Consider the following 12,035-nt stretch of genomic DNA (forward strand, 5'->3'; position numbering starts at 1 on the left):
GCCAATGTATCAGCCTTAAATTGCTGGTAAGTTGTATGTAGTTTAATGGATTTGCCAGTTCTGGATAAAGCCTTGTAGAGGGGTAACAGCGGCGCATCTGCGTCTTGCTGGTGGACATGTAGGCTTAATACCCTTAGTGGTCCTGCATACAACTTACCAGCAATTTAAGGCTGATACATTGGCACCTGCAAAAAAGGTTGTCTCCAGTGACATACCAACTTGGTATCAAAAAGACTGTACCTGCCCCTTGACACTACAGGGACAACATCCTCTTTACCATAAGAGCCACTCATAAATCCTGGATTAAGGTAACTATACTTTTTACTACAGAAGCACTCGTAGACACAATGTCACGTGACTGATTCCCGTTCGACAGACCCCATGCTATAACTTAGCCTCACAACATAGTCTATTGGGGTATAATATTTGCGACTTTAGAGTAAGACCCGGGAGGGTCGAAACGTCAAGATCACTGAGTCGCTTGTACGATTGTTTAACAAGTGCCTACTATTTGATCTGTCACATTTGATTGATTTCTGTTTTTCACTTGAATAAATTAGCAAGTTTCAAAAAATCCTTTTGTTTCTAAGATATTCCACACAGGGAGTGCGGTGTAACGGATGCAGTCAGCGCATTGCCATTTACGCAATGTGAACCTGGCCTTAGAGTCACAGTAGGGTCTCAGTGGTAAGACCCTGAGCAATCAGCAAGTTATCCTCTGGCTATCTTAGAAATAACCCTTTATGACCCAGGAAAGGAAAACTTCAGCACAGGTTGTGAGTTTTATCTGGGAAGAACATGTTGGACAGTGAATGCATGTGCCAATAAATCCACTACTAGGTCTTTACTTTAGCCCTTTCCAGCAGCAGCCAGTTTTCATTTTTATGTCTTCATTTTTCCCCTCCCTTCTTCCAAGAGACATACTTTTTTTTTTTTCTTTCATTGTCTTTCCCTTGACATTTCCATAAGGGGGCTCATTTCAAAGTATTGAATGAAGCCATTCATTTTAATATACAATGAACTAAAAACAAAATGGGGAAAAAATGAAATTCCACAAAGTGTTTTGGGTTTTATTTTTACAGTGTTTTAGCTTTTTTTTTTCTTTTTGTCCACAAGAGGACTAGAACCTGTGATTGCCAAATTGCTTATATTATATACTGCAAATCACAGTCTTAGGTCAAGCTCAGCATATAGCAGAGCTGCAGAGGAGCAAGATGCAGTGGAGGCCATCAGCTGGCTGCCCGTGATCAAGTCATGGGGCAGCAATAGGAGCAGCACACACAAGCACAGCGCACATTTCATGTAAATGCAGCAGTCAGAAAACGACCGCGCTGTTCAAATTGTTGAAGAGAGTGTCACTCCCAAAATGCAGATCAACCCCTTTCTGTCATCGGACGAATAGTACGTCCAATGGCAGATCACCTGCTTTGATGCGGGCTCCGAAGGTGAGCCCGCATCAAGGTCGGGACAGGTGAGCTGGTTTGAACAGCTGACATGTAACCGCAATAGCGGCGGGTGGAATTGCGATCCACCCACTGCTATTAACTTATTAAATGCCGCTGTCAAACGCTGACAGCGGCATTAAACGTGTGCTTCGGGCCGGAAATACGCACACCGCTGATCGAGGGTCAGCGGAGCGTTGGCATGACAACCACAGGTCTCCTTGAGACCTCTATAGTTGTTGATGCCAGATTGCTGTGAGCGGTGCTCATAACAATGCTGGAATTCTACTTAGGAGCGATCTGAGCATCGCTCCTATGTAGCAGAGCCGATCACGCTGACAGCTTCTAGCCTCCCATGGAGGCTATCGAAACATGTCAAAAGTAAAAAAAAAAAGTTTTAAAAAATATGAAAAAAATAAAAAATGTAAAAGTTTAAATCACCCCCCTTTCAAAATAATAAAAAAAAAATTAAATGAAACCTACACATATTTGGTATCGCCGTGTTCAGAATCGCCCGATCAATAAAAAAAAAAAAAATAACCTGATCACTAAACGGTGTAGCGAGAAAGAAAATTCAAAACGCCAGAATTACATTTTTTGGTCGCCGTGACATTGAATTAAAATGCAATAACAGGCGATCAAAAGAACGTATCTGCACAAAAGTGGTATCATTGAAAACGTCAGCTCGGCGCGTCAAAAGATAAGCCCTGATCCGACCTGAGATCCCAAAAAATGGAGACACTACGGGTCTTGGAAAATTGCGCAATTTTTTATTTTATTTTTTAAAGCAAATATTGGATTTTTTTTCACCACTTAGATAAAAAAAAAAAACCTAGACATGTTTGGTGTGTATGAACTCGCAATGACCTGGAGAATCATAATTGCAGGTCAGTTTTAGAATTTAGTGAAACTAACAAAAAAGCCAAACAAAAAAAGTGTGGGATCACACTTTTTTTTGCAATTTCACCACACTTGGAATTTTTTTCCTGTTTTCTAGTACACGACATGGTAAAACCAATGGAGTCGTTTAAAAGTACAACTCGTCCCGCAAAAAATAAGCCCTCACATGGCCATATTGACGGAAAAATAAAAACTTTTGGCTCTGGGAAGGAGGGGAGACAAAAACGAAAATGCAAAACCGAAAAAAGCTCTGGGGGTTAAGGGGTTAAACTTGTATAGGGTGACTTTGCCCCTATAAGAAGAATCATAAGCAGTATATATTTAATATAGGGATTTTTGTGTGTACTCACCGTAAAATCCTTTTCTCCGAGCCACTCATTGGGGGACACAGGACCATGGGTTATGCTGCTGTCTCTAGGAGGCTGACACTAAGCTGAGACAAAAAAAGGTTAGCTCCTCCCCTGCAGTATACACCCTCATACTGGCTTCCAGACACCCAGTTCAGTGCAAAAGCAGTAGGATAATAACAAGAAAATATCAAGAAACATTAGAATATAACATGTCAAACAAACAGTCAAAGACCAAAAAATGTAACGAGCCGCAAGGCTACCAGGGTGGGTGCTGTGTCCCCCAATGAGTGGCTCGGAGAAAAGGATTTTACGGTGAGTACACACAAAAATCCCTATTTCTCCTTCGCCTCATTGGGGGACACAGGACCATGGGACGTCCCAAAGCAGTCCCTGGGAGGGAAACAATACAACCAAATAACTCCGTGCACCATCTGACTACAAATGCGCAACAGCCGCTTGCAGAATACGCCTGCCAAGGGCCGCGTCCGCAGAGGATTGGATGTGGACATTGTAATGCTTTGTGAAGGTATGCAGGCTGGACCACGTTGCGGCCTTGCAAACCTGCTCCGCTGTTGCCTGGTGCCGGATGGCCCAGGAAGCACCCATCGACCGAGTGGAGTGTGCTCTAATCCCCGCCGGGATAGGGCTGCCCCTGACCCGATAGGATTCCTGGATAGCAGATCGAATCCATCTGGCTATCGTGGATTTAGACGCAGCCAAACCCTTTCTGTGACCCTCAGGGAGAACGAAAAGGGCATCCGATTTTCTGAAATGAGCCGTTCTGGAGATGTACCTTCTGAGGGCCCGTACGACGTCTAGAGTATGGAGAGCCTTCTCGACCCTATGCTTGGGCTGCGGGCAAAAAGAAGGGAGGATGATGTCCTCGTTAAGATGAAACGACGAGACCACCTTCGGAAGAAAAGCCGGAGAAGGGCGCAAGACCACTTTGTCCTGATGAAAGGCTAGAAACGGTGCCCGGCAGGACAAGGCGGCGAGCTCTGAAACCCTTCTGATGGACGTCACCGCTACCAGGAAGGCAACCTTCCAAGAGAGGACAGAGAGCGAAACGTCTTGAAGGGGTTCGAACGGGGGTTCCTGAAGAACCCCCAGGACCAAGTTGAGATCCCAGGTTTCTATCGGCATCCTATAAGGGGGAACCACATGGGAGACTCCCTGGATGAAGGTCTTGACTTGGAGGTTGGCGGCGATCCTGCGCTGAAACAGCACGGATAACGCTGAGACCTGGCCTTTGAGGGAACTGAGCGCCAAACCGGAGTCAAGACCGGACTGAAGGAAATTCAAGATGCAAGGGATAGAGAAAACGAGCGGAGGAAGCCCTCGGAGCCTGCACCATGAGAAGAAGGTTTTCCAGACGCGGTGGTAAATGGAGGCGGAAGACGCCTTACGAGCACTTAACATGGTGGGAATGACCTGCTGAGAGAAACCGGCACGAGTTAGAATCCAGGTTTCAACAGCCACGCCGTTAAACGTAGGGCCCCTGAGCTCTGATGGTAGATCGGTCCCTGGCGAAGTAGATCTGGGCGGTCTGGTAGCCGCAAGGGCACGTCGGCTACGAGCTGGACGAGTTCCGCGTACCACGCGCGACGAGGCCAGTCTGGAGCGACCAGGATGACCGGAACTCCCTCCGTCTTGATCTTTCGGATCACCTTCGGCAGTAAGGGAAGAGGAGGAAACACGTATGGGAGCTGAAACTGATGCCACGGGAATATCAACGCGTCCACTCCGATGGCCTGGGGATCCCGAGAACGAGCAACGAAGTTGTGAACCTTGGCGTTCAATCTGGACGCCATCAGATCCACGTCCGGGGTCCCCCAGCGAAGACAGATCTGTCGAAAGACCTCTGGGTGGAGTTCCCACTCCCCCGAGGCAAGGCCCTGGCGGCTCAGGAAGTCCGCCGCCCAGTTCTCGACTCCCGGAATGTGAACCGCGGAGATGATGGAATGGTTGATTTCGGCCCAACGAAGGATGTGAGAGACTTCCTGCATCGCCGCCCTGCTGCGGGTACCCCCCTGGTGGTTGATGTAAGCCACCGCCGTGACGTTGTCCGATTGGACACGTATAGGGTGACCCGCAAGCAGGGTGTGAAAGTGACTCAGGGCAAGTCTGATAGCCCGAATCTCCAGGATGTTGATGGGGAGACTGGATTCCCGACCTATCCAACGGCCCTGGGCAGAGTGATGAACACCGCCCCCCAGCCGAGGAGGCTGGCGTCGGTAGTTACCACTAACCAGCGGATCGGGAGGAAGGACTTCCCCTGGAGAAGAGATGGACCCAGGGTCCACCATATGAGAGATTGTCTGACCCGCGGAGACAGCGGGCAAGGACGGTCGAGAGATGGGAGACTCCTGTCCCAGTTGTCCAGCAGAGCCTGTTGTAAGGGGCGGAGATGGAGTTGAGCGAAAGGAACCGCTTCGATTGCTGCAACCATCTTTCCCAGGATCTTCATGGCGAACCGAATGGTTCGCGGGCGAAGATGACGGAGCGTTCGGGCTCCCTGCTGAAGCGCTTGAGCCTTGGACCGAGGAAGCAAAACCAGCCCCCTTGAAGTGTCCGGGATCATTCCCAGAAAGGAGATCCGACGGGCAGGAACGGGAGAGGACTTGTCCAAGTTGATCAGCCAGCCCAGGCGCGAGAGAGAATCCAGGGTAATGTGGACGCTTGACTCGCAGGTTTGGAAAGACAGACCCTTTATGAGGAGATCGTCTAAGTAAGGTAACACGACGACTCCTCGCGAGTGAAGGATGGCCATGACAGCCGCCATGACCTTGGTGAATACCCTGGGCGCTGTGGCAAGACCGAAGGGTAAGGCCGTGAACTGGAAGTGGTCGTTCAGAATGGCAAAGCGGAGGAACCTTTGATGAGGCGGGAAAATCGGGATGTGAAGATAGGCATCCTTGATGTCTATCGAGGCCAAGAATTCCCCTCTTTCCAACGAAGAGATGACCGATCTGAGTGATTCCATCCTGAAGTGCCGGACTCTTACACACTTGTTCAGGAGTTTCAGATCCAAAATGGGGCGCACTGTTCCGTCCTTTTTTGGCACTACGAAGAGGTTTGAGTAGAAACCTTTGAACCTCTCGTGTTCCGGGACCGGAACAATGACCCCGCTCTGGCGGAGGGAGTGGATAGCGCAAAGAAGGGCGCGAGACTGAGCTCCCGAGCTGGGGAGACGAGAGGGGAAAAACCGGGTTGGAGGAGGAGAGGAGAACTCTATCTTGTAGCCCGACGATACCAGGTCCCTGACCCATCCGTCTTGAACGACGGAGAGCCAGGCCTGCTGAAAAAGGAGTAGACGTCCGCCTACTCTGGTGGTATCGACTGGCGCCGTTCCCGAGTCATTGAGACGGGAATCTGGGAGGTCTGGAACCTCTGGTTCTGGGCTGCCTAGGTTTTCCGCGCCAGGAAGGGATCGGCCTGAAGGAGGGGCGAACGTCTCTGTCTGTACGAGCGGATCGGTCCGATCTGGGGCGACCGGTAGGATTGGACCAGGCTGGGCTGGTACGAAAGGACCGAAAGCGAAAATAAGGTTGACGCTGGAAAGCCGCCTTGGGCCTCTGTTGGGGAAGAAACTTGCTCTTTCCTCCCGTGGCGTCGGAAATAAGCTGGTCAAGCCTTTCGCCAAAAAGGCGCCCGCTTTGAAAAAGGGAGAGAGATCAGAGATTTTTTAGAGGAGGAGTCTGCGCGCCACTCTCTGAGCCAAAGAGTCCTTCTAATAGCGATGGCGTTAGCGGCCGCCGATGCTGCGCAATTCGCCGCATCAAGAGATGCGTACATCACATAATCACTAGCCATAGCTAACTGCTTAGCCAGGTCCGCCATCTCAGACGGGAGGTCCTGTTCGTGAATAGATTTCGCTAGAGCATCCGCCCAGGAAACCATTGCCTTAGTCACCCAAGCCGCGGCGAATGAGGGGGACAGGGAAGAGCCTGAGGCCTCATACACTGAGCGAGCTAGGGAGTCTAGCTGGCGTTCAGTGGGACTCTTAATTGAAGCGCCGTCCGGGACTGAGAGAAGTGTTTTAGAGGCCAGGCGCGAGACCGGAGGGTCTACTATAGGGGGATCCGTCCAGTCCTTCACGAGATCTGTTGAGAAGGGATACTTCGATACCAGATCCTTCTTACCCGAGAAACGTTTATCTGGACGCTCCCTGTGACGCTTGACTATATCAAGAAAAGCTGGGTGAGAGGCAAAAGTCTTGTGGGAACGCTTGGTTCTGGTAAAAGAAACCGCGTGCTCCGGAGCGGAATTAGGGTCATCATCCACCCTAAGCGCGTGATTGACTGCTACAATGAGGGAGTCAACCGTAGCTCTGAACTCCGGAGCCTCCGGGTCCAATGATACCTCGGAATCATGATCAGAGTCTTGAACGCTGCGAGCCCCCAAGGAGGGTGAGCGAGAGGTGGAGCTGCCAGAAACTGAGTGGCGAGGTGAACGCTCAGGAGAGGTAGTACGGATCCGTTTTCTGGACGACCGTGCCTCTTTAAGTGGAGAGCGGCCCCTGCCGGTAGACGATTCCCCTGCTACGTAGGGATCCCTTAGGACCTGTAACGGATTGCCCCGTTCCCCGGGAGGATTTTGAATGGATTTGATGGCGTTGGCTAAAAAATCCACGGACTGCGAAAGTGAAACAACCCACGGGGGGGGGGGGCTAGGTACACCGGAGTCGGTGGCGGTGGAGGGCTCCTGGGCACCTGGGGCATCGCAGGCAGAGCAGAGGGGAGAGTGACATGGTGTAAACTAATGCCAGGGGCTAGCCTGATACCCTGGGAGGGGAAGCGAGAGCGACACTGCAGGAGAGAGCTGACGGTCTCCTTACCCTGGTCCTGTGTCCCAACGAGGAAGAGGGAGGCGGCAGGAGAACTAGGCGACAGCCGGCGTGCACAGAGCTGCACGTAGGGGACGCTGCAGCTGGGAGACCTGGTGCTGCGGCGTGCATATGAGATCCAAGATGGCCGCCGAGACCTGGGGGAAGATCTCGCACACAGCGAGAAGCGCCAGGACCGGTGGGCGGAGCCACGCGATGACGCGAAAAGGGGGCGGAGCCGTGTCGACGCGAAAAGGGGGCGGAGTCTAGTGAAAAGGGGCGGAGCCTAGCGAAAAGCGCCACTAGAGGTGGGCGGAGCCGCGCGATGACGCGAAAAAAGGGGGCGGAGCCTATCGGGAAGCGCCGGGTCCCCGGCCGGCTAGGCCGAAGCCGGGGACTAAATTTGTACCATCGGCCTGGCGCGCTGCCGCTGAAGGCCGCGGTATCAAGAGGCCCAAGAATAAGGAGTGCCACTAGAACATGGGGAGCCCTCCGGACCGCCGGACCAGTGACCACCCCCCCTACCCCCGAGACACTTACCCTGATGGAGCAGCGCACCGGGGCTGAGGTAATTGGGGTGGAAGACAGGGACGGTGCAGGGGTTGGGAAGCCTCCATCCACCAGCCCCAGAAACGGGGGGTGGAGAGGAACCGTCCACCCCTGAATCAGCCGCATGCAGTGGTGATGCAGGGAATATCGCACGGACGCCACGGGAACTAGTGCCTCTGTACAGCCGAGGGTGAAACCTGGTGGACAGGGCAGTCCGGCATAAAAAGGCCTGGCTGCAGAAGAGGGTACTGGAGGTAAAACACCAGTGCTCGTCTGGACTAAGTGGGGAGAACGGTGCCCTTCTAGGGAAAAAACCGTCGCCCCAAAAAAGATCAGCTCAGGCAGTGGCTCCCACGTCGCAGGAGAGGATACGGTGAGGTGAAACTCCCGTGCTCGCCTGTTGTTGGTTCGGGGGAGATCGGACCATGAAAGAATCCGTCGCCCCCTTCGTCCGGAATAGGTTAAAAAGAAAAAATCCATGAGAATAAAAATCAGTGTGCCTCCTACGGACACTAAGCTTGAACTGGGTGTCTGGAAGCCAGTATGAGGGTGTATACTGCAGGGGAGGAGCTAACCTTTTTTTGTCTCAGCTTAGTGTCAGCCTCCTAGAGACAGCAGCATAACCCATGGTCCTGTGTCCCCCAATGAGGCGAAGGAGAAAACTAATTCCTTTTAAAACTAGTTTTATTCAATATGCAAATGAGGGCACTGGGTACCTTCATGACATGGCCAGCGGAGTTGGGAGACACTGTCCATTTTGGTGGAGTCGGTATAAAATGGAGTCCTAAAAAAATATATAATAAATTGGGTTCAGTGCAGGATGTGCTGTAAATGTTTTCATAATAATTTGGGAGTTTTGAAATGTCCTATAAATGTCTGTTCCTGATCTAAGGATCTGGGCTTGAGATGAATCTGTGCTGCACTTATTGTACATGCTCAGAGACCAGTGCTGTGGAGTGGGGAGTCATTGAGTAAGAAGTTAGGGACATTGTGGAGACGGAGTCTGTGGTTTGGCTTACCAACTCCACAGCCCAGATGGCCAGGAGCTCAGTACTCCTTTTCTGACCCAAATTTGCATACTGAGCAGTTCCCTGACTGACCGCGTTCGCTTGACTATAGTGAACGCTTCCTGTACCATGACAGCAGCACACACACTGCTCACCTTTCATCATTGCCTCCATCTCTCTACAGTAAGAAGTTTAGCGAGCGGCTTCAGCGAGCAAGAGGGGCTGAGAGGATCAGTTAGGTGTTCCTCATGTCTCAGGTGCGTCACTGACCTAGTGTGATGTACAGATGAGGCCGAGCATGTCGGGACAGAGTGTGAATAGAAGTATACAATATACAAGTATACATATCTAAAGGAGCTTGCCTAGTTGACACCATGTGCAGTATGATGGACCAGTTCTGCTCAGTTTGCCCATAGTACATCTCGAGCCGTGACTGATCCTGCCACACTCTCCCCACCCAGAACCTACCATCACATGGCTGATTATGAATGCAGTGGGCCCTCAAGCCTCATCAGGAGCGCTCCAGGTATCCGATACAGCTATTCATGAAGCGCTATAGCTATTCGGTTAAGAACTTATTCAAAACTATTCGATCATCCCAAATAATTACTCATACTGACTCCTTTTACAAGCAACAAATTTCCAACGATATATATCTTACCAAGATATTCTATCTTTCCTGTATCAACGATAGAATATAATCTTAGCCTGTTACCAAGCTAACATGAATGCCCTCACCACAGGCGATCACCCCCACATTCACAGAACATTGCGTTGAGGGGCTAACGTTTTGGGGACATCATTTAGTATATGCTTATTGTAGAAGTATGACAACTTCCCCTCCTGCTCGTTAGTGCAGCAATACTCAGACTGCACAGATCTCTAGTCTGTACAATGGCTGCTGGTGGAGGAGCATGTGACCGGACCTGTCTTCAACCTCCTCAAACAAAAAAGCAGCTTTCAAATAGCAGAGCTGCTTTTCCAGTAGAGGAGGCTGATGGACAGATCTGGTCACATGCTCCTCCGCCAGCCGGACAGCTGTGCAGTCTATGAGGAAAGCTGCACTAACAAGAGCAGGAGGAGAACCTGTCCTATCTATACAATAGTGCCACAAAATCACATGCCCTCAAACAGAATCTAATTATATAAATTACCTTAAATTGTCTGTCATCCACTTCCGTCTGAAAGTCCTCGAATCCCACAATCCACGGCGCCGCACCGGAAGTACGCCGACCGCCATATTGGAATACCCAAGTGATGGGTATTCCAATATGGCATCTGCTGGTGGTACCAGCCCCTTGCGCATCGCCGGACCCCCAGCTGCTGGGACTTCCCCGCCGCAAGGACCCCACACCGCAAGGACCCCTCCCCGATGTGATAGCATCGGGCCTCCATCTAGTACAAAGATAATGTCGACAATCCCATTAACTAATTCTGCAGACAGCAACAGACAGTCGAACACAGTGGCTACAGGAGGCAAATGGTGCAAACGTTTTAGTGAAACCAAACCGCAAAAATGATTTTAGTCCCAATTCCCTTAAAATAAAATAGTCCACAAAATTGGACATCCCCATTAACTTGACAAATCAGATTATGATATGGTATGTGCAGCAACTAGAAGCAGTGTAGAGCCATCATAATGCTCTGAACGTCCGTGTGTGGGGAGTCTGAAACCTCTGCATAGGGCATCTATGGCTGTCACTATTAAAGGGACATTGAGGATAAAATATTGGAGGCGGCATACTGTTATAAATGTTTACCAAGTTTAAAAGAAATGTATCATCTGTGCCCGCCTAATTCTAGTATCAGGAGAGAATTCTAGGAGCCGGACTCCCACTGGTCAGAATAGATTGGCATAGCCTAATATTGTGCCTCCACATTTTGCAAGGGGAAAACCACCCAGGGTAGCATATGTTTGCTAGAATACAGCCAGGTGCAGTTCATGAGGACGTTCTGGCTGTTTCTGTACCTCTCAGTGCTGGCTGACCACTGCATTAGCTAGCATACAACACAGGGCATGAATCAGAACTGCAGGGGATGGTGATCAGCACGAACATAGGCTCTAGCACTGGCGGGCGCCCACTGAATTTGGTCTAATTAGTGTGAATTGCAAGACTGGCTCAAAAATAATGAGCTCTTAACATTATGTATTCCTTAGTTTTATACATTTGTAATGGTATGTGCACACGTACCTTTTTGTTGTAAAAAACGCAGCATTTTGCTGTCCCAGCAAACAATAAGATCTCTGAAATATCATGCACGTGGAGCTTATTTTTTCTTGCAGATTTGAATCAGTTTTAAGGCTGTGTGCACACGTTCTGGATTTTTTGCGTTTTATTTTGCTATAAAAACACGATAAAACCCGCAAAAAAACCTGCAACCATTAAGCATCCCATTAATAGGATTTGCGGTAAAAAACGCAGCATGTTCATTAATTTTGCAGATTTTTCGCAGATTTCCCGGTATTTAATGCATTAGGAAGCTCCGGGAAAAAAAAAAGAAAAATCCGCACAAAAAACGCATGCGGATTTCCTGCAGAAAAAGTCCGGTTTTGTTCAGGAAATTTCTGCAAAGAATCCTGACGTGTGCACATAGCCTTAATCTGCAACATGACTGTTCTTTCAGCATTTTTCATCCATTCTAATGAATGGGAAAACATTAAAAAAATTTTTAAAAAAACATACAAAAATGTGCAGTTTTTATGCAGCTATTTTTTGTGGCAAGAGACATTTTTGATAGTTAAACGTCTGCTACACACATGCCCTTATGTACTACATGGCATAGTTTGCTTTTTTAGCCAAAAACTAAGGGGTGTCTTTACTCGTCTAAAACATGTAATGCGTCCTCTGGTGGTGTGAAAGCGCTGCTGATATGAGCAACACAAAAACTTTTAGGCTACATGAACACGTTGCGGAAAGTCCTGCGGATTTTTCTGGACTGATTTTGGTAAATCCGCAGGTAA

At 49.6% G+C, this 12,035-nt stretch overlaps 1 protein-coding gene across 3 annotated transcripts in view; it reads right to left on the reverse strand.

The window, feature by feature from the left end:
• The window catches only part of RBM44 (RNA binding motif protein 44), a 124,692-nt gene that overhangs the window by 108,574 nt on the left and 4,083 nt on the right, over positions 1-12,035 (reverse strand). Inside the window, exon 2 of one of the 3 annotated variants that reach the window (XM_077272301.1) lies at positions 8,783-8,850. The exons of the other annotated variants lie outside the window; for them this stretch is intronic. Coding sequence (XP_077128416.1) covers positions 8,783-8,822 — 40 coding nt within the window. The 5' untranslated portion in view covers positions 8,823-8,850. The remainder of the gene's footprint in view (positions 1-8,782; positions 8,851-12,035) is intronic. 3 annotated transcript variants of the gene reach the window in all.

The sequence above is a fragment of the Ranitomeya variabilis genome, chromosome 7, assembly GCF_051348905.1.
Source record: "Ranitomeya variabilis isolate aRanVar5 chromosome 7, aRanVar5.hap1, whole genome shotgun sequence".
Taxonomy (NCBI): domain Eukaryota; kingdom Metazoa; phylum Chordata; class Amphibia; order Anura; family Dendrobatidae; genus Ranitomeya; species Ranitomeya variabilis.